This window comes from Equus asinus, chromosome 15 (assembly GCF_041296235.1).
Source record: "Equus asinus isolate D_3611 breed Donkey chromosome 15, EquAss-T2T_v2, whole genome shotgun sequence".
In the NCBI taxonomy this organism is placed as follows: domain Eukaryota; kingdom Metazoa; phylum Chordata; class Mammalia; order Perissodactyla; family Equidae; genus Equus; species Equus asinus.
The window spans coordinates 5,077,379-5,100,300 of NC_091804.1; the positions used below are offsets into that span (position 1 = coordinate 5,077,379).

The window sequence follows — 22,922 nt, forward strand, 5'->3', positions numbered from 1 at the left end:
CCAGGGAGCCAGAGACCTGGGCTCTGACTTCTCTGTGTCTCAGATGAAGAGCCTTGTAATGGAGGGCAAGGCATTCAACAGTCAGACATGTTCTTCACATCCAGATTAGTGAATTAGAATACTTTCCATGCAGGGTTGATATGAAGACCAAATAGAAAAGTTCACATTGAAGCATTGTGAAAACTAGGCAACACTCTAAAACAGAAGGTGTATTCCACTTATCTATTGCTACATAACACATCACCCCAAAACTTAGTGACTTAAAACAACAATCGTTTTCACACTGTCTCTCACGGTTCTGGGGGTGCCAGGGCCCAGCTGGGTTGTTGTCCCTGGGCTCTCTCATGCAGGTGTTCTGAGATGATGGAAGGGGCTGGTGTCACCTCGGGGGCTCACCTGCCCCCTCATATGTCTGGGATTGATTCTGGCTGTTGACTGAGATCTTGTCTCGAGCTGTCAGCAGAACACCTGCATGTGGCCTCTGTGTGTAGCCTGGGCTTCCCCACAGCGTGGAGTCTGAGACCACCAGGAGAGCCCCAGGCAGAAGCCGCAGAGCCTTTTCTAACCTAGTCTCAGAAATCACACAGTGTCACCTCCTCTGCATTTTTCAAGGAACACTCTCAAGGGTCCACTCAGTTTCAAGGGGGGGACACAGACGCCACCTCTCAATGGAAGGCATGTCAAAGAGTTTGCAGGAATGTTTTTGCGGGTTTTTTTTTAAGATTTTATTTTTCCTTTTTCTCCCCAAAGCCCCCTGGTACATCATTGTATATTTTCAGTTGTGGGTCCTTCTAGTTGTGGCATGTGGGATGCCGCCTCAACATGGCCTGATGAGTGGTGCCATGTCTGCTCCTGGGATCCGAACCTGCGAAACCCTGTGCCACTGAAGCTGAGCACATGAACTTAACCACTCGGCCACGGGGCGGCCCCTGCAGAAATGTTTTAAGACCTGCCCCAGGCGCCATTAACATTATGTAAAATTTCGAATCAGTATTCTCTCACATCTTGTAGATGGAAGTGATGGGCATCAAAGAACTCAAAAGAACAACGAGTGAGTTCTCACGAGCACTGGACCTGAATAACTCAATCTCAACAACAGGCCAGGTCAGTACTTAGTTGCAGACGGCCAAAAGCACTTTAGCTGGCTGAAGTTGATAAATCATCTATTAGAAGTTCTTGGCTACCTCACAGGCTGCCCAGGAGGGCCAGGCAATCAGGCTTTGGGGCTAAAAGAGCCAGGAACAGCACCTCAATCGCCCTGCGAGACAAGTCCAACTGCAGCCCCCATCAAGGCACTGGGCCTTCACCATGGCCCCCTCTGAGGGACCAATCCCTCTCCACTCCCCTTACCAGTGCTGACCACACCTGGCACCACCTCCTCTGCTCTCTCCTCTGGATTCGTGTTTCGTGGGTGCCTCTGATTAGAGGTTGGGTGCCTCAAATCCAAGTTGTGAGGGCGACCAGACTGTAGGACACTGATCCTTTTCCATTTCCTCACAGCAGAGCCTAGCTGCAAGGGAAGCTGAAAAGCAAGTTTCTGGATTCTACCTTGGGAAGGCAGGACTCCTCCGATGGGAAATTACCAGAGCATAGAAAAGGTGTTCAAAAGGTGTGGGGTAAGCAGAAAGCATTATAAATGTGTGCCACAAGTAGGTACTACTCCCTCCTCATTTTATCATTGAGGAAACAGAGGCAAAGAGAGGTTACGTAATTCGCCCAAGGCCACACAGCTCTTAAGTGGTGGAGACAAGATGATGAAAGCAGTCACATGTGCTCCACACCTCTGGCACCTAACAGCCACAGTATGCTGGGGAAGAGACAGGGTCCCTCTGAGCTCATGACATCCACCCTAGAGGGAAGATAAAGGGAGTGACCTGCCAGCATTATCAGAATCCACTACTTGGAAGCCACAACACTGGCACTCTCTTTGAGGTATAAAACTAAATTTTTTATTGAAACGTTTTCTTAAAAGTGACTCGACTGTAAGTCTCAGATTTGGGGTTTGGGATTGGCCCATCTTCCTCAACATTGGCGTCCCTTTGCCTGCCCTTGTTTGAGACCAAGCAGGGAGCGCTTAATGACCTGTGCTCGGGGATTTTTTTCCTTGTTGTACTCTTGCCGGTTGCCATGGTTCTGGGATGGCCTGTTAACTGGCTTGCAGGTGTAGAATAGTAAGTGATTTCCACAACCAAGTGCTTTTAGAACCGAAGTGGAAGGTAGAGAACTGACGGAAGGCGGCACGGGCACACTAGCTCGAAGAGATGTCTTCACTGCAGTACCACCTGAAACGCCATCATTTACGATGAATTCGTAGGGGTCTCCCTTTTACAGTTTGCATCTGCAGCATGTTCACACAAAGCAAAGGTGCTTCAGAATCTACGAGCTTCCTACTGCAAACGTGCCAGTGCAAGAGCCTTAGTTACAATCGCGGCCTGCTGAATTAACCTGTTTCTCATGAGTACTGGTTATTTGTGTTTGCAGGTTGGGTTGTGAAGAAAAAAGAAGTTTCTCGTATGTATAAGATAGGAGATAACTTGAAATGATGCTATACTTGACTCTCTCTCACCCAGGTGGAATTTTCAGGCTATCGTTCTGGAGTCAAATTGCTGAAACACAAATCAGGGGTTTCCATGATTTGGGGTTAGAACTGTATATTTCCTTATACTGTCACATCATGCTCCCTGCTTTGGTAGCCCCTTGTCAACAAGATGGAATCAAGACTCTTGTATTTCACTATCCATTTGAGTTCTCCTGCACTGGCACATTCATCCCTTTAAGGGTTTCTCTCTATGAGCCACTTTCCTTCTTGCTCTCAACTAAATTTCTCCACTTACTGGTCATGTCACCTCTTAGGGCCTTTCATTTCCCCATCTGTTAAATGGGGGTGACCACTACAACCTCGATGAATTTCAGCTGTTAGTACTTTTACAACTCCATCATTAGTTGGGGTTAGTGGTTGCTGGGTAAGACTGCAAGACATAAACTCTTCCCGGGCCAAACTTACCGTCGGTGGCAACACCTGGGAGCACTCTACATATGACCAAGATCTCAAACCCTCCACCAGAGCACATTAAACATCACAGTGCACACAGATCCCGTGGGGATCTTGTCAGAATGCAGATTCTGATAGGTCTGGAATGGCGCCTGCAATTCTGATCTCTAACCAGCTCCCAGGAGATGCTGATGCTACAAGTTCATGGTCCATAGTTTGAGTACCAAGGCTCTAAAAGTTACACGCTGGGAAAGTACAACACGTTCTCCATTGTTGTTGCCATAACTGGGTCAGAAACCTGCCTTAGAAAAGTTTCAAGTAGAGCTTGGGAACTTCTAACCAGAGCTGACTTCTCACAGTTGGATATTGATCTAAATGTCCCAAATGCTCAAATATTTGCACAATTAAAGGAGGTCAGCAGTGGTCAGAAAAGTGCTTGTTACTTTTGAAGTACTATTATTTTTAAACTGATCAATGCTGAATTAAAGTTATCGTCTGTCTTTAACTCAATTTTTAAGCTAATGGTTACAAAAAATCCTTAAAATGTTCGGTTGAACCATACAAAATTGTTGATATTAAACTTTTTATTTTTACCTATAAAAATGGTAATTTCTTACAAGTCAACCTGAGCTGCCATTTCACTCGATGAATTCAGCCATTATTGCAATGAGGAAACACCCTTCACACCAGAAGACAATGTTCCTCTTCCAATTAGATTTCTGCAAGGTTAGAAATTGTATGTATCGCCTATGAGCCGCGATAATCGACAAGACAAACATGAGCAGTTTCAATAAAACCATCTTGGAGGCAGCTTCCTACTCAGTAAACTTTCCAATTTAAACAATCAAGATTTTAAAAGTGGTACCTGAGGTGGTGACACCTGTAAAAATAGTAGTACTCAATTTTGCGATTTTTGAGAACATATACGCTGAGTTGTTGAGTTTGTGGCACTCAACACACAGCTGAACAAAGTACAAGTTCCCGTCTAATCAAGGGCAGGATTAGAAAACATTACTGCGTGACTTCATTACTGCCCAGGGGTGGGCAAACTTTCTCTATAAAGAGCCGTACAGTAAATACTTTACATTCTGTGGGCCATGCAGTCTCTATCTCAATGGCTAAACTCTGCCATTGCAGGATGGAAGTGGCCACAGGGACTAAGTGAGTGGGCGTGGCTGTGTTACAGTAAAACTTTACTTACAAAGATAGGCTCACGCCTGGTTTTGGCCAGCGGGCCTTAGTTTGCAGACCCCTGGTTTAGCCTTTTCTGTTAAAATGATAGAGATGGTGAAATACTGCAATGGTGGCAATAATTCTAGAAACTCAGTATAACCTTGGAAGTTGTAAGATCACTGTTGCTACAACAAACAGATCAAAGTAGTTATAATATGTGTCTAATTTTTTTTTAGTTCTCTTTAGTATGAATTATGAAATTTTAAAAATACAAAAGGGAAAAATCATGATTTTCTCTGTGGTTAACAGAGCAAAAAGTTTTCTGATACAAATCTGAAATCTTAATCATGTAAATGTTTCACTAAAACGATTTAAAACTATAATTGGTGTTTGGTGATTTATCAAGATATTCATGTGAAGACGCCCAGAAGATATCAAGGATAATAATACTGTTCAGAAGAAGCAATAAAGGTCTTCTGTGAAAGAGATGCCTGAAAAAAGAGTGTGTCCCTTTGTGGTGTAAATATTTGATGAGATCTGACATGATTCTGTCCCGATTTGGACACCCAGAGACTGCGATTTGGTTCATCCCCTTCTGTCCCTGACAGTTCTCAGTTTGATCATTTTCATGTACACTATTCCTATCAGCTTCTCCCCTGATAATAACCTTTTTGTGACTCTGTTCTAGAATGGTAAAGGCTGATTTTACATAATACGGTAGCATAGACAGCAATCGAAAAGAACTGCAATCAGTTGGCGTTACAAGATTTTACATGGCAATACTGTACACGTATTCCAGCCTAAGTTCTCCATCCTTTTCTGTTCTTTGTGCTCAGAGGAAATTTTAGCCTAATTTTTTTCCTCCTGTAGAAAGAGCCTTCTCTGAAACCCTTCCATGCACTAACACCTCCTCTGCTTTCTATCAGATTCGACAGACAATAGCCTCTTGGCTCACTCTGTTCATCCTGTCACCATCAGGTGTGACTGTCATCTGGCCGTGGCATTTGAAAAGGGGCATTGCATCAGGGCTCTGGTCCTGAACAACAGAGATGAAGCAGATGTTTCATTCAAATAAAAGGGCCTTCTTTGATGAGTGAAAGAGGAGAATAATGCATTCAGGGTGAAGTTTCCGCCATCATTATTTCCTCCACACCATGCCTAGTCTACTGCTTCAAACCAAGTAGAAGGAGCAGTGGACACCTGGGTTCTGACGAGGGGAGGGCAGTCCTGGTAAACTATGAATGCAAACTGTGTGGCCAAGCTTCCTATAGATGTTGGTGACACTGCACAGCATGAACATGACATGCTTGAAACACTGGCTGTCAATAATCATGCCTTTGAATGTGCTCTGACTGGCAGTAAACATTCTTTAGGTTTCATTTGAGTGTGGCAAATGTTCTAAGCATGGTTTGTCCCAGTAGCACAGGCTTACATGATGAGCTAAAGAAAAAACATAAGTATGGATGCTTTTGTGGAAATGCCACCAGGAAGACCACACAGTATAGAAATCTTCAAACAAGACAAACATGGACATGTTTACCCCACAACCCATCTGCTCACCATATATACTGCCAGAGGAAGCATGCATGTCCCGAACATTCCACTTTCCAGATGCAACAGAATCAGCCCACAATAAAAGTATGTGGTAGACAACTGATGAGAGTTGGGGCTTAAGAGATGAAGGGGTGTGTGTTTGGATTAGTGAAAATATGTTAACTGACTTCAAATCATATGCTCAAATTTGTTCTATGATTCTAAGAAGCACAGGCATTAATGGTGATTAAAAAAAATAGTTATGGACGGTAAATTTGTAAGCCAAGTTGTTTCTCTCACCCGGCCATAAGAAGTCAATTCCCTTCCCTACAAAGGTCCATCACAGGTTCCTTGCTGGTGACACCTCTCATTGAGCTCTGTTGCTTTCGAGACCCAATCTGGCCTATAGTAATTCCCCCCTGCAGCTCCTCATCAGAAATGTCCAAAGAAACAGGATTCATTTGTCTTCAGAAAATCCTCTTGGTTGGGAAATCGCCTTGATGACACTAAAATCTGTAGCTGGTTGTTTGCACAAGACAATGAGATGTTGATGAATCAGTTGAAAATTATTTATGTTTCCCAAGCAATCTCAGAGGAGGCAGTTCCCTAGTTCTCCCGATGAAAACAAGATTTCCTTATTCATGGAAATCCTTGGGCAGGTAGGTGACGTCTTCTCTCACCCCTTCTTCCTATAGGCTCAGTGTACCTGGCTTCACTTGGGAGCCTTGGCCAACCGAGGTGCTGGGGGATGGCAGGAGGCCCCAGGAGTAGAGCAGGCCTATAGAGGATGGTCTTCCCACTCTGGGTGCGTAGGAATAGTTTTTTCTCCAAGGGCCACTTGGTGGGAACAACCTTGTGGGCCCCGTGACTAGGTCTCATTTCTGAACTTTTCTCTGTGTTGCTCATGTACCTGTTAAAGACGGTTGCCACTTACAGCCCAGGAGTAACACGTATTCCAGACTTTCTCTGTGAGTGTGGGTCACTTAATACTGCAGGTTGGTGATAAAGAAACAATGTTTCTTCAATATATAAGATGAGCTGTAACTTAAAGATGCACTTCATTGCTCTCTCAGCCAGTGGAATTTTCAAGCTATTACTTTCAGGTTATATTGCCAAAACATTAATCCGATGTTTCCCTAATTTAGGATTCGAATCCTAAATGTCTTTAGACCACCATATTGTGCTCAGTGCTTTGGCACTACCTTGGCAATCAAACAGAATCAAGATCCTTGCAGATTGCTCTTCAGAGGGTTCTCTCACACTGGTGTGTTTCCCCGCCTTGTGGGTCTCTCTCTACAATTCAGTTTCCTCCTTTATTTTCTCTAAATCCCACAGCTTGTACCTTTAATTAGCAAACATTACAGGTTTCTCCAGACTTGCCACCAAGAGACTCCAACTTAACCTGGCCCTGTAACAAGCTAACTAGTGACACATACACTATATGGATATATGACATGTGACTGACTCCACACACTAGGGCCTATCGGCCAGAACATTTCTCTACAAGGCCAAAATGTTCCTTCTGCAAAAACATCGCAAGTTTTTCTCAAAGCCTGCCTGCCACAGGCCAGTGGATTTATAACTAATCTAAAATGCCGTAGACCACCCCCACCCAGAAAGAGGTTTTCTCCTGCTTGTATGAAGAACTCCACTCCCTTTGGGGTCCTTACTGCCTTTCATCTCAGTCGGAAATCCTCCTGAACGTCTCACTGTGTCTCACAGAACCCCATATTCTCTGGTTTGCAGACGAGGAGACAGAGGCCTGTAGGAAGCTGAGGGGCTTGGCCGAGCCCGTAACTAGACCCTTTGCAAGCCATTTGGTGGGTGAAAAATTCCTATGCTGTTACCTTTTCACTAGGATTGCTAAGAGGTCCTTCTGCTTTGTTTTTTTGAAGGCTTTGTGGATGGCTGTGGGATTAGGTCCAAGGGGATGGAGGGGTAGCTGGTGGGAGGAGGCCGCTGCTCCGGGAAGTCTGCAGTGGAGCAAATGGAGGCAAACGAGAACCGGGGCATCCCATCCTCCTCAGCACTATCTGGGCGCAGACACGCCGGGCCACATCCCCCGGTGACCAGCGTTGCCAGGCCCAACCTTCTGCACCCTGGCCTCTGCGGGGCACCTCATCATACCCATACGTGCCTTTGCGCAGCCAGAGTCCAGCCAGCCTCCAGGCTTCTGCTGTGCTCTGCGGGGTCATCATGGCCTGCTGTCGAGCCTCCGGCCTTGCTGACTGTGCTCATAGGTGACCTTGGAGCGGCTGCCTCCAGCCTGAACCCAGCCACGGCCGGTCCTGGGTCATGTGGAGGCGGAGCACGCGGCGGCCGGGACTCCGCAGAGGCACGTGCGCCTCTGCAGCGCTGGCCTCGGAGTAGCTGACCCAGCTTAACCCGTTTCACTACGACGTTCCCGCTCTGAGGGCTGTAAGAGCCCGGTCTTCTCCGGGTCCCCAGGGAAACGCGCCTCCAGAGGACATTATCAACTCTGAAGGAAGGGCTACCCCGGCGTGTCTGGCAGCTGTTTCGGCCGCGGGCTCCCTTCGGAACCAGAGTGCTGAGCAGCCTTTGGCTTTCATTACACCACATTTGTGGGGAAGTAGAGAAGTGTGGAGACCGCTGGCAAAAATTAAATCCTTTCCTTTATTTGTTCCCTCTTTTAGCTCCGCCCTCCTTGATCTTGTTAGTTTCCTGACCCCTCACCCCTCCTACCACGAGTCGCTCCCTGCGGGGAGGCTGGGAGTCTGGGCCGGTGTCCGCTGATGGTCCCAAGCCTGGAGCGACCTCGGACGCCCGGGATGTCCTCGGCATCCTTTGCATGTTTATAAAGAAGTGAATCCGTTTCCACTTGGTATCCTATAATAGGAGCCCTTCTGAACTTATTATCCAGGGAAGGTTAACAAAAAAAGAAAAAAGAAAAGAGAAAGAAAGAATCTGCATTGCCTCCTGTGCAATGTCCTAACTCATAGGGCACGACTTTGAAATAAATTGATCAAATTTTTCTATTTTTTCTACACTGTTTAGTTAACTTCAATATACTCCATTTACTATACAATTTCACTTACTACTTCCCATAAATGAAATGTTGGTTTCTATTTTAGAAAAGATATATTTGGTCAATCGAAATAAATTTCCACAGAGGATATACGAGCACATTTGCAAACAACCAAATTTTATTTACCCTCGTGAAGGTGGATCTCAGCATTTATGTTTTATGACTATGGAGAGAAAAGCAAAGCCAAACAGCTAACAAGGTACAATGTCTGCAGACAGGCCTCGACTCGTTGTGTGTGGCCAACCATCAGGTTTTTAGGGAAACTTTACCTGGGCACAGCGCATACACTGGCTTCAGGATGAGGGATCCATTAATGTGTGGGGTGACTCAGAGAGAACATTTTAAAAACACTCATATTGTTGTTGCTCAGAGGGAGCAGCCATTAGCCCACACATTTGAGTTTTTCCTTGTTTGATTCAAAGTTTTCAGGACGTTATGGACGCTGCTTTGTCCCTGTGCTTTCACGTTGTGCTGGCACTGAACTTTCGTCTTCCTCTATTTCCCAAACTGGTAAATGTGTGGTCATTGGCGATAAAAGGCGACACGCAATTTGTCCCAGAGGCAACTTACCTGTAGTGGCTTCTCCTTCTTTATTACTGAGTCTGTTTCAAGACCCTCACAGAGGGAGAAATATGTGTTCCTGACAGCTGAGCCTTTTACCCTCTCCCACAGGAAGCTTAGCTTCCAAATCTGAAAATGATCTCTTTCGTCAATTTTTCCTTGCAAGTTTCTGGTGGACTGCCCCTCCCACCCTCATTCCAGCCATTGCCTTTCCAGACGCAGCCCCTTACTGCGCAGATTCCAACATCTCTTTGCTGGGCAAAAATTAGAAATATAGTGGGCTTCAGGAAAAAAGTAGCAAAAACAGATCAAAAAAGGAAGGGAATGTGCAATTATGGTGTTTAACACAGCTCCATAATCAACTGTTTCAAAGACGGAGGAAAAGGATTCAAAATACTAACTGGTGAGCATCAGAATTGTTCTTCTAAGAGCTGAGTGACACATAACGGAAAACATTGTAATTACCTGTTGTTACATTTAATACCCCAAACAGATGGTGTTCCATTTCTTCCCCCAAAATGGATTGCTCACCTGACTGGAAAATCATTTCTGAGACCCTACCCCAAAGCCAGTTGCTTAATTTCAGTTGCATCCAAGTGTGAATTGGTTTGCTTCCCTTACTTTGGAAGTCTGACCATAAAATCATTTCTTTCCTCCAGTTGATACTTAAGGATCAAAAACTACCTGCTTAATTTACTTCCGGAATTACTGTTACAGAGCCCCAGATCATCAGGGAACGAAGTCGCCGCTAAATTAAAGCAGTGTCCCCACATCTTGGTTGAAAGGATAGATTCTTGTGGAGACTTCTCTAGATTTCTCCGAGAAACATCAGCACAGCTTTCTTTCTAACCCCACCTTCCGGTACATTCCTGAGGACCTTGAACAGGCCTTCAGCTCCAGGCAGCATTTTGAGGCTACACCCTCGAACTGTCAGAAGTGCAGAACCTAGCAGTGCGGGCTGAGCTCTAAAAACCCACGGTCTAGTGATGGTGGCCGGGTTTTTTCCTTAGTAAAAAAATAAAGGGACATTTGAGAAATCATGGGAAGCTCTATTTTAAATCCTTGCTGAAACCACGTGATGCAGAAATAAATCCACCTTACTTTGACTTTGAAAATATTTTATTTGAATAGTAAATAGTTATACAGTTGAAACAGTTCTATTGAAGCTTTCTATAAATAGCTAACAATTAAGAAAATAATGTATGTAGAAAAGAGATTGCATTTAAAAGTAAGAGCTGTCAGTTGTACAGGGCCTCAGGGCCCTCCAAGCAGAATAAAATGGTAGGTTGTCTGTAATTCGCTCAGATAGGTATAAAAGTTAAAACTTTTAGCAGATCCCTTTAGAAAAAGGCTCTCTTCTAAAATGCACAGTGAAATGTCAAGAGTGGCAGGGGAAAAAAGCTCACCAAAAAAAAAAAAAGATCTGCAATCAAATAATATCATAATCTTCATAATTAATATAAATAAATAAAGAATAAATAACAATTACTCATAAATCAACATATACATTTAGAAGGAACTCATATAGCCCTACCTCAACAAAGATGATCAAACCAAAAAGGCTTACATGAAATATTGAGGCAGTTTCTACAGCATCTTCTGAAAATCCCTTCCCCCCCCAGAAAAACAATCCCAAACAGACAACAGTTCAAGGCATTTGTGGCTATGCTAAAGAAAACTCTTTTTTAAGCAATTTGATTTGTTCACATACAAAAAGGTAAAGCCAGACTCCAGCAGTTCACAAGCCATAATAAAGCTAATCGTGTGGGAAGTTCAATTTACAGCCTGTGAAATATAAAGGCATTTCTTCCTCAAGATTCACCCAAAACAACCCGTACGCTACAGACACAGAGAGCAGAGATTGGTAGGCGAGAGCAAACCGCGCTTCTAGACCATGAACACAGCGAATACTAGCAAGAAAAACAGCTCTCCTCGCCAAGGGGAGGCTTCCAACCACGAGACAAACGCGTACAGCTCTTCTCCCTTGTACAGAAAGAGATTGGCTCCTGTTGCGCCAAGAGGGGAAGGGGACGTAACGCAAAAGGCGGGGTGGGGGGGTGGGTGTCCAAAAGGAGTCACAACGAGAGGATCGGGGTTACCGTCACGCCACACCGAGAGAAGCGGAGACAACACTTTCACCGGGGGTGGGCGCCCCCGGCGCGGACGCGGGTTCGGGGCGCGCTCTTTTCGTGGGTCTCCAAGCGAAGGCACAGTTCGGGGGACCGGGGTGGAGGGCGCGCTCTAGCAGGCCGGACGCACGGGCACCTGCAGGAGGATCACCTGTCTGTTCTCGGACGGGTGGCACTTGTTGATGTGCCGCGTGAGGCCAGGAGAGCTGTAGAAGGTGGCCGGGCAGTACTTGCAGGGGAACACCTGGGCGGCGTGCAGCAGGCGCAGGTGGCGCTCCTGGGCGCCCTTGCTGGGGAAGGTCTCCCCGCACACTGGGCACAGGTGGCATTCGGCGGACGCACTCAGGCCCAGCACGCCGGCAGCCTCGCCGTCGCCGGCCGCCTCCTGGGGCGCCTTCTCGTCGGGCCCGGGGTACAAGGCCAGTAGGTCCTCAGCCGGAGACGCAGGCGGCGCGCCCTTGGCCTGCAGCGCCTGGTGGTGCGCCAGCAGGTGCTTGCGCAGATAGGCCTGGCGGCGGAACTTCTTGGCGCAGTGGTGGCACTCGTAGAGCCCGTCCTCAGAGCCCGACTCGGACACGCCGCCGGGGCTCGGCGTGTCGCGGTCGCTGCCGCCGCCTGTCGCCTCCCGCGCCTCAGCCCTGGCAGCGGTTTCGGGCTCCGACGCGCGGGTGGCGGCGGGCGCAGGCCGCGGTTTGTGCCAGCGGCGGTGCGAGGCCAGGTTGGCCGGGCAGCTGAAGACCTTGGCGCACTCGGGGCAGCGGTACTCCACGCGCACGATGCGCGAGCACTTGTGCTGCGCCAGCGCGAACGGGTCGGCGTATTCCTCCTTGCAGAGCTGGCAGATGAACTCGCCCAACGGCCGCGCCGCGCCCCCCGCACGGCCCCGCGGAGCCTCCACCGGGCCCTCCTTGATCTTGAGCCCCAGCACAGGCGACGTGGTCACCTCGTCTTCGAAGTGCAGCTTGCGGATGGCTTTGGGCTTCTTGGCGCTCGGGGCCTTGGCTACCTTGGCGGGCGGCTCGGCAGCAGCAGCGGCGGCGGGGGGCGCGGGCCGCTTGCCCGGGGGCCGCAGGGCAGCGGCCGGAGGCAGCGGGGGGCCCGGCCCTGGGCCGCGGGCTGCCTCGGCGCCCGCTGAGAACGCCGTGCCCATCTTGAGCTCGGCGGGCGCGAAGAGCAGTGGGTCGCCGCCGCAGGTGCCGCTGCCGCTGCCGCCCGTGCCGCTGGCACCGCCACCGGCGCCGCCACCTCCGAGCAGAGCGGCGGGCGTGGGGAAGGACTCTGCCGAGACCGGCGAGCCGAGGTTGAAGCTGCGCTCGAAGTACTTGTGCTTCTCGTGCTCGCGACTCACGGGCCGCGTGGGGCTGTAAAGCGGGGCGGGGTGCGCAGCCTCGGGGTTGCCGAAGTGCGCGGCCCGCGGGCCCGGCGGGGGTGGCGGCGGGCCCGGCGCGCAGGCCAGCGCGGCTGCGAGCGCCGCATGGGCACGCTCGGTGGGCGGCGGCGGTGGCGGTGGCGGCGGCAGCGGTCCGGGCCCGGGGCTCGGCGCCGGGGGCGAGGCGCGGGCGCCCCCGCAGCCCGGCGAGAGCAGCAGCGCGCGGTCGCCGTCCTCGCCGCTGCGGACCCGGTAGGACACGGGCGTGGACTTCTTGCTGCGCTTCACCAGGAAGCCGCGGGGCATGTTGGCGCGGAGCGAGGGCAAGGCACTGGCTCGGTCCCACCTCCGCGCTCGGCCCCGGCGGCCCTCAGTGCCCCCGGCCCATGGCCCGTGAGCAGCGACTGCGGAACTCGCGTGGCGGCGGCTCAGCCGGCCCCTGCGCCCTGCTCGCGCGTCCCTGTCCCCGGGCGCAAGAGCCGCTCCCTTTTAACAGGGGGAGGGGGCCATTGTTCTCGCCTCCCGCTTCCCCCAGAGCCAATCAGCGCGCCCGCAGGTCCTCCGCCTAGTAGGGTGGGAGGGCGGCGGGGCGGCAAAAAGGGGGCCGGGACTCGGGGGTCGCCCGGTAGGTGCGGCAGATGTACCTGAGGGCGCGGGGCCCCCGCGCGCGCCCCTCCGCCGCCCCGCCCGGCGCCACCGCCCCGCCCGGCCCAGGCACACGCCCGGCCCCGCCTCCCTTCACGGTCTGCTGCTCCTCTATGGGGAAGCGCACGTGCCTGGGCTTTGTGTCTCTCCTCCGGGGGGCGCGGAGCAGCCAAATGGGCCCGTCCATCAGCACGACAATGCACACCCCCCCTCCCGCGCGGGGATTACCCGCGGGTCGAGAGCAAAATAGCAACAAAGGAGAAGAATGGCCCCAAAATGTCAGGAGGGTTCGAGCCGCGAGCCGGAGCGGAGGGGGAAGTTGTGCGCGCTGCTTGGGCAGGGGCGGCGGTGGGCAGCAGCAAGAGAGGGGGAGATCTGAGTGCGGCCGCTGGGGCGGGAGAGGCGCAGGAACTCCTCGCGGTATTTGGGAAATAATTACGACTCGAAAATAGCTGCAAAGTCTGGGCGGGCAAGAGCCCCCACCCGTGCCTGGGATGAGTGGGCCGCGGGACCCAGGATCCAAGCGAAGATGAGACCCTGGAGTTCAAGTTTGGTAGAGGATCGGCTCTGGCCGTCTAACTGCTGCCGAGGGCGATGTTTGTCCGCAGCCTCGGCGCGTCCGCGGGCCTCGGGACGGTTTCTCTGGAGTTTGAGAAACAGTTGGCCCCGCACTTCTTCAATCGCCAGCAGATGCGGCGCTGGAGGCGGGAGGGGGCATGCTGGGCTGGGTTCCAAAAGGAACTTGAATTTCTGAACATTTTTTTTTTAATTTCCCCGTGGCTCAGGGATTGGCATCTTTGGAAGGGCCTGGTCCAGGCGGCTCGGAGCCTCCGCATCGCCCAGCGCTGGGTTGATTCAGATGGAGTTGGCCAAAGCACGAAACGCGCGCGGCCAAAGCCCGTGCGCCCCAGTGAAGTTGGTTTCCGCTCTCCCTGCTCGGCCTCATGCATTTTCATTCCGAGCGGGCATTTTGTCTGCTGGTTGACATCAGATGCTAAATCAAGGGCTCCAATCAAGGCGCTGCGAATAAAGGGGCCGCCTGTCTGGGCGCGGGGCCCCCCGGAGCCGTGCCCCCTTCACCTTTGTGAAGGAAATTAACCTCCCGCTATTGAGCGCCGGTCGCGGCCAATCTGGACGCAAAAGAGACGCGTGCTGCCGGCCGGGGCGGGGAGGGGGGGGGGCAATCTGTCCTCGGAGGCAGGCTGTGGCCTCGGAAAGGACAAGCTGCCTCCTCCGTGCCACCAGGAAAAGACAACAGCGAAGATCCACTCTCCACCTCCCACCGCAACCCCTCACCCCCGCCCCATTTGGACCCAGACCCGGCCCTTTGCTTCCATCCTCTTCCCAGCCTGGCCCCAAGGAAACACAAAAGGCAGAATCTTTGGGGGGTGAGAGCAGACCCCAAGACTGTGTCGTGGCCCTGATGGCCCATCACTGGGGAACGAATAGCAAAGCCTCAAAAAATGTGATATGTTGTGAGGAAAATGTCCCTTTATTGAAAAAGAAGGAAACGGACATTTTTCTGCAAAGCTCTGTGCACCCAAATAGATTTTGCTGAGTTTTGCTTAAGCTCAATTCCACTGAAAGTATTAAACTGTTTTGGATTTTCCCTCTGAAAATACCCTGGCGTGGAAATTAAACATTTAAAAAATGCAGACCATATGAGTAATAAGTTGTAATGGGGACGGTTATCAGGATTAGTTAACCAAGGGGTTAATCAAGTTGGTCAATCAAGGGGGAAAATATTGGTGATTTTATGTTTATGATATTTTCTTAACTCAGACTGAAAAGAGAAGAATACATAGAATGAAATGTAGTTTGAAAGCTTTCTGCCTCTTTTTGAAAATGCTAACTGGGAGGAATGCTAGTCCTGAGAAAAGTTAGAAATCCTAAAATTAGTTTATCTAAAATTTATGGATACGTTTCAATCTAAAAGTAACTATTTCCTTGCTCCTCTGAGCGCTAATTAATACTGCTGATGAAATTAGAAGTGGAAATGGGATTCCGAGACAGCTTCGGCCAATTTTATTTTCTAATCACGAATTCCATCTGGATTGTGGAATAATGGGGCGGGGGCTCGGCCCGCCATCCCCAACTGACTGCCGAGTATTTGGTCCTGCCTGTGTAACACTCTTTTCATTCAACAGATAACGGGGAGAGGTAGTCACCTTGTAAATCCTTTAAAAATAACAACACCCATAATTGTAAAGAGGGGTGTTGGGGGGGAGGGGAGGGCAAAAAACAAAACCCCTCCTTGAAAGCGAATTCAAACAGGGCTCTGAATTAAGCCAAGAGAATCTATTGAACACTATTGAGATACTGATTTTCAATGGATCCGTTTCTTTTTCTTTGTGGTTTCTAGTCTTGCCAGCGAAAATGAAATCTGCTTTCAGACCGGTATGGTCAAAATAAATGGAAACTTGAAAGCTACAAGTATTAGAAACTAATTTCATAACCTAGGGCTGGGGAAGAATTGGGCTGCGCACGCACGCACACACCAGCAACCTCCCAGTAAGGGCACCCTTGCACCCGGTCGTGGGTTTCCGTCGTCTTCTGCGTGGTTTTATTTTTCAGAATCTCCGCGCCCGCGGGGATGGGGGGATCGAGTCGAGATATTTGTCTTCCTCCGGGAGGAGCAAAGCGCCACCACGCCGCGCCCCGGCGGCGGGCCTCTGAGCATTGCGATTCGGAGCAGGGGCGGCGTGGAGTTGGGCTGGGCGAAAGCCGAGCGCCGATCTGCCTCCCTCCAGGGGAGCTTCACCAGAGTCAGCTCGCAGAGGGATCCAAGGCTGGGCCCCGAAGTGTCCTTCCCAGCCCCCAGGCTACTCCCCCCCTCCCTGAGAGGTCCTGGCCGGCGCTTTGGAAAAGTAAGGCGGCCTCTCCTCTTCGGGTCCTTGCAGACCCGGCTGTGGGTTCTTCCTTTGACGGCTGCCGAGCTGGAGGCCGCAGGCACTCTGCTCTGTCCTGGTGTCCCAGGCTGCCGTCGGGGAGCGCGTCGGGGTTCGCTGGGACCCCGGGTTCAAGAGTCTATCTCCAAGGAGTTTCTACAAAGCGCGAAGCTTAGAAATAAGCGCTAAAGCGGAGAATTTCGGCCTAGGAGGTGCCCCGGGGGTGTCGATGAGTCCAGGCAGCCCCTGGGAGGCGAAGACCAGAGGGTCCGCAATCGCTGCGCGTTTAGCGACACCCGGGAGGGGCGAGAGGGAGTTGTCAGCGTCCCGCCCCCGCTGCTGTGGACCCCTGTCCCGGATTCACCGACGCCCCGCCCCGGGCCCTCCCTGCCCACGAGCCACGGCCCGGCTGAGCTGCGCTTTACCGCCGCCGGGCCGCCGTCCGGCCCCGCGCCCCCGTGCGCCCAGCGCGCCGGCCCGGCCCGGAGAGGCTTTGTGTTTGCAGGAATGAGGGGTGGCTGCGGCGGTCCCCGGGGCACGCGAGAGCCACGCGCAGCCCGCCCGCCGCCGCTCCGCCCGGCCCGGTCCGGCCTCCAGGCACCTTCCGGGCCCCCCGCCCGCGGGCCGTTGCCTTTGTTCGGCACATTAGCATAAAGCTGCCATGGATCTCCCGTTTAAATAATTCCACACAAAAGGCGAGCGCATGAAAGAGCGAACAAGGGCGAGTCCGCGCGGCTGCGCCGGCCGCCGGGCGCGGGGAGGGCCGGCGCTCAAGTGTTTCCCTCCCCTCGAGTTTCAAGTGCCCCCGGCAATCTGCTCGGCGCCCATTATCCGGCCGGGGGCCGGCGGGGTGGCTGCCGCCTCTTTTATCCTCCCGAGCGTGCCGTCGGGGCCACCGCACGGTCCTTGAAGTGCCCTCGGGGCTGTTTGTTTTTGCCTCGGGTGGGACCGTCGTGCCGGGGAGGGGAGAGGGCAGGAAGGGCCCGGGCCGCGACCGGAGGGTGGTGTTGGCAGAGGCGACGCCAGAAAATGTGGGAAAGTCATCACCAGAGAATTATGCCCCGACAGGGATGGCACTGAACGTGGGGCGCACGCGGGGCCTGCTTCCACCCGCGCGCCTCTGTCTCGGAAAAGGGACCGACAAAAACCCAGCAAAGCTGAACAGAAAGGCCCCGGCGACCCGCTCCTCCACCCGCCCGCCCGCCCCAGGGTGGACGAAGAGGCAGCCAGGCTCCTGGGGGCCAGAAGGGGCGCCCTTTTCGCCTTGGCCTCGGTCCCCCCTTTCGTGTTGCTACCCTTTGGGTTTGGGGGTGTTCTTCCCCGCGCCCACCCTCTCTCCTCCTGCCCTCCCTCTCGTCTTCTTTTACTCCCGGTCCTGGCCTCCTTCCCTCTCCTCTTCTCCCTCCTGTTTGCCACCCCTGTCTCTCCCGGTCTCTCCTTACCTCCTTCCCCGTCTCTCCCCTTCTCTTTCTCCCCCCCTCGCCCTCCCTACACCGTCCCGGCTCTCCCTCCTTCCTTCTCTCGCTTCCCGTCTTTCACTCCCCTTGTCTCTCTCTGACTCCCTTGCGGTCTCTCTCCCTCAGACTGTCCCTTTCCTTCTTTCTCCCCGTCTCTCTCCTAGGTCTCTCCCCGCCCCCCACCTCGCTTTCTTCTTCTCCTCTCCCCTCCCCTCTCTCTTCCCTTTCCTCTCTCCCGGTCTCTCTCTCTTCCAGTCCATCCTCTCTCCCCCTCCCCTCTCACCCTGTCTCCTTCTCCTCTTTCCTACTCTTCCCGTCTCTCTCCCCCCTTGCTCACTCTCCCCCAACTCTTCGCCCCCTCTGCCTCTCCCCCCTTCCTGCAGGCCAACGTGTGTTATTTTATTTGTCTAGAGAGAGCCTATTTGTTCAGTGATGTGTGGCCTCCTGGCCGCCTGCTTTAATGGGGGACGCGGAGGCTTGGTTTCTGTGAGCATTAGCATACAGCTGCCGGCTCCTGCCCCGGCCCGGCGCTCACTTTATCCCAGCCGATCATCACCTCTTCTCTCGACCAGAAAACAATCAACAGCTCCTCTCACGCGGCGACTCTCCAGTTCTCTCCCTGCTTCTTGGCTAACACTCGCTCACCCGGGGCACTCAAGCCCTCTCTCTCTCTCTCTCTCACACACACACACACACACACACACACACGCATGCAAACCCACCCTCTTCTAAGGGTAAATATTGATTGGCTGGCTTTGCATTTTATCCGCTCTCACCTCATCTTTCATTTTGCTTTGCCTTCCTGCGGTGTCTGGGGGTAATATAAGGAGCCATTTTTGGAAAGGAGGAGGCTACCTCTCACAAACCCACATCTGTCAGGGACTGTTAGAGGCATCTGTGAGGCATGGTTGTGGCATGAGATTTGGGGGAATAAAACTTGGATATTTTCTCGTCGGTGTTCTTTGTTGAAAATCATAGAATGCCAGGATCAGGCTTAGAACCTAAGATGTCCCCAGCTCAGCAGGAAATGCTGGAGCACGTAGGGACTTCACACATTCATCTGTCTCTGCAGAATCCATGCCTGTGCACATCGACAGAAGTCTGAATATTGGTCTCTTTGAAGCCTTTTCTTTGGCTAGGCTTTGTCATCAGCAAGCATCTTTATTCTCCTGAAGCCCTTTAAAACAGCCCATTTCAAGTTACGATCAACGACTCTTGGATTCCTTTCTTATTCTTTGAAAAGTTGCTCCTCATTGATAAAATGCTCAAGTCTGCACTTATTTGCTAAAATTCCTGTCCAGATCCAGGAAATTGCTCACCTTCTGAATATGGGACGATGATTAGAATAAACTCATTGACAGATTCCGTAGACTAAAATATTTTCTAGACATTTTCAAATCTGCCATGATACTTATGGAGGTTCAAGACTATTTTTTTTTAGCAGCAAAAGAAAACATCAAATTTATGCATGATTCAATATTAAGGATGGCATTGTCATTTGGGGTCACGTTTATGTAACTGGAAGCTTTTTAATTGTAATCCTTGGTCACAGAAATCATAACCGTTGATCTCTAAATGAGGTGGTTCTGTTCGTGTCCACCCAGAAACTCGCTCCGTTTGCTGATGAATTTGACCCAGGGCCTCTGGGGTGGGGGAGGGCCGAGGGGAGGATGGTTTTCTAAACTGACTCATCTGCATGCCCCTGCAATCCGCTTTCTGGTGTGTTGGGTTTGCAGTTGGAAGGGTGAACCAGTAGGGATCGCTCTCCATTCAAGTTACACAGTTTGTACCATCTGGCCGAAGTTGGGCCCTCCCCTTAAATGACCCATGCATTTGTGTAAAACACACATGTGAAGGAATTAGTGGAGTTTCTTGTTTGCTTTTGCCTGTCTTAGAAAAATCGGAGTCTAGTGTGCTGGAACAATTTTATTTTTGAGAAGTATCAGCTTGATAATGGGTGTATAATTCGGTAATGCCAACGATGACCTTTCCTCCTAATAGCTATGCAATCTTTGTAATTGAGGCTTTTGCTAAATGTTAACATAAATACAAAAAAATGAACAAAAACTGGAATTGTGTGCATGAAAACCAGTTTTAAGCCCTGCTGGTAAAAAATTCAGTCACAAATTGTGTTACAGTCTGCTAAAAGAAATCCAAATAAATGAAAACAATCTTAGGTGTTGTTCCCGAATTCATATGTTTTCTAGCAGGCACTTAATTTGCTTTATTTATAAGAAGGGGGATTTCTGACCCACATTACAGGTGACATGTACCAGAGGCTCCCACTGCAAAGCGACAGTGATAAAGGTCAGAGGAAATGAACCAGATTAATTTCCCACTAGTTTCCTGCACTTTTCTGATCTAAAAAGCTGTGCCCGAGCTGGTGTGTTGATCTTCCAGTTTTCCAGTGCATTTATGCTCAGGACCTGCAACATTAAAAAAACAGGGACTGTGACAGCAGCCTCCTCCTTTCCAAAGTTCAGGTAGACTTTCCAACGCAATCTGTCTTTCCGATGTTAGATTACTGAGTTAATGTCTCATCATCTGTTTTACCAATTTTCCACTCTGGGCACAGGATTTTCTTTCTTATCGCCCAGGAGTATTACTGGGTAAACATGTGAAGACCTAACAAAATTGGTGGCAGAACATTTCAGGGACTCAAACAGAATCACACCCAAGGTAAAAACGAGTTTTATACAGTACGATCTCATTTTATTGCTAACAGGGCTTATTCTGCCCAGGAACACGCCTCGTGTTGGTAAGGTGTCTCCCTGCCCCAGAATAGAGACTCACCGCCGTGCGCCACCTACCGGGATGATAGAAAACTACAAGCATAAAAGGACACGGGAAAGAAATGGCAAAACCACAATGCGATGGGCCTTGGCTATCAAGCCAGGCTTCAGAGAGGTTTCCTTTTTATACAGAGCACTTCCAGGAACTACATGTGTGAAGAAAATAAAGTGGAGACCAGGGCCACGACTAAATGATGCCTGGCCACGCGTACATGGGCAGGTGGTACTGATTGTAGTGCAGGTAGTCAAGGATGCTCTTCTCCACCAGCGGCTTATAGATGGTTTCCTGGAAAACTCTTTTGAGATAGTTCCTGGGCTTCTCCTTCAGGCTAATTTCCTCATCTTCTATCTGACGGGCTAACTGTTCCATGGAAGGAAGGTCTCCCTCCTGGAAAATACAGGAAGAGGCCAGAGAGAGAACTTAGCCCACAGTAAGAAGGAAGCTTCACTACAATGAAAAGGTAGTGCTCAGCTCCCCAAGGATCATTACTTTTTATCTTTTAAAAAACTATTTTTAATTGTGGCAAAATATACATAAAATTTACCACTTTAACCACTCTGAAGTGTACATTTCAGTGGCATTAAGGATATTCAGGGTGTTGTGCAACCATCACCACCATCCATCTCCAGAACTTTTTATCTTCCCAAACTGAAACTCTGTCCCCATTCAACACTAACTCCCCATAGCCCCTCCTCCCATCGCCTGGCAGCCACCACCCTACTCTCTGGCTCTCTGAATTTGACCACACTAGGTGTCCCATATACATGGAATCACACAGTAGCTGTCTTTTTGTGACTGGCTTACTTCACTTAGCATCATGTATTCAAGGTTCCGCAAGGATAGTAATTTTAAGCTCAATTTTCAGATAAAAATTATCTGTAAATCATGCTTGTTTTAGAAATAAGAAAGGAAGTGATTAAACATTTTTACGTGAAAACTCCTACATGGTTTACTTTACTTGGTTACACTCCCCAAAAATAGGACTTAAAAAAGCCTTAGAATAAATTCCAGGGCTGGCCCGGGGCATAGTGGTTAAGTTCCCACACTCTGCTCCGATGGCCTGGAGTTTGCAGGCCCAGATCCTCGGCGCAGACCTAGCACCACTCATCAAGCCACGCTGTGGCAGCGTCCCACATAAAGCAGAGGAAGATTGGCAACCGATTTAGCTCAGGGCCCATCTTCCACACACATACACACACACACAGAAAGCTAAGAATAAATTCTTAGTAAAGTTAAATTTCATTGATATCTTTAAAGATAGGGCTGAGAGAATAAAGTTATTTGAAGTTGAGAATCATATGCTGTGCATATCTATAACATGGAATTGTTTTCCAACATTTTGTTGTAAAAATATTCAAACACCGAGGCAAGTTGACAGAATTGTACTGTTAGCACCTGCACACACACCACCTGGATTCTCCAGCTAATGCTGCCCCGCGTTTGCTGTGTCACAAATCTGCCCATCTATAGGGGCTGTGTCAAAGAACACTTCACCAAGGTTTGAGCTGCGTGCTTTCTGAACACCGAAACAGTTGACGATTACCCTCAAGGAAGCGTCACGTGGACCTCAATGGTGTGTTTATTTGAACTTCTAATAATTCTTTCTATTTCGAACAGAAAAAAAGTGGATAACTTGCAGAGTTCTACTGGATCATTAATTTATTAATAGTAAGAACTTCGATAGAAAAATAATAGATTCAAACTGTATGGAGGCATAAGGTAATTATCACTTGGTTATTTAAGCAAGCCACTGCCAGGCATTGGAGATGATACATGTGGAAGAAAAGTCAGTGGGGGTCACAGGACTGCAAATCAATCCAACAGGACGGTGAGAGAGAAAGAGGCAACTGCCACCAAGAACCAACTGTTAGAGGAGCTGGACCATTGGAGCGCCACCAGCACATCCCCAAGAATATGTTCTGCAATACCTACGAGGTTGGTTCTTTCTTAATTTTTCAGGAGACTTGTATCAATCAAAAACAATGAACTTACAAAAATTACAGAAGATTTGGGGCTCATATTGTATGATGCTGTTCTACCTTGGCGTAAAAAGTGTACATTGACAAAACGGAACTTTTAAGTTTTCCTAAGACAAATGCTGCTCTAGATTATAAACATATTTTCGTGCATTTGCTTCTCAGGATGTGACCTCTCTCAGTGTGACCGTCCCCACTTCAGGGTGACCATCTCCCCTCTCAGAGTGACACTATCCCCTCTCAGGGTGACCCTCTCCTCTCTCAGGGTGACTATGTCCCCTCTCACAGTGCTCATCCGTACAGCTCACCTCACAACGCACACACAATACCTGATCTTTTGTGTCTGGCTTGTTACTTAAC

General features: G+C 50.2%; 2 protein-coding genes across 4 annotated transcripts in view; both read right to left on the reverse strand.

Moving 5' to 3' along the window:
* Nucleotides 1-10,406: 10,406 nt before the first annotated feature.
* Nucleotides 10,407-14,223, reverse strand: INSM1 (INSM transcriptional repressor 1). The gene has a single exon (XM_014855119.3). The coding sequence runs from the start codon at nt 13,107-13,109 to the stop codon at nt 11,547-11,549; it is 1,563 nt and encodes a 520-aa protein (XP_014710605.3). The 5' UTR covers nt 13,110-14,223; the 3' UTR covers nt 10,407-11,546.
* Nucleotides 14,224-19,705: 5,482 nt separating this feature from the next.
* The window catches only part of CFAP61 (cilia and flagella associated protein 61), a 295,450-nt gene continuing 292,233 nt past the window's right edge, over nt 19,706-22,922 (reverse strand). For 2 of the 3 annotated variants that reach the window (XM_070485505.1, XM_014855816.3), the window contains one exon: nt 19,706-20,973. In XM_070485505.1, coding sequence (XP_070341606.1) covers nt 20,773-20,973 — 201 coding nt within the window. In that variant the 3' untranslated portion in view covers nt 19,706-20,772. The remainder of the gene's footprint in view (nt 20,974-22,922) is intronic. The other variant, XM_070485506.1, reaches the window with a different exon arrangement.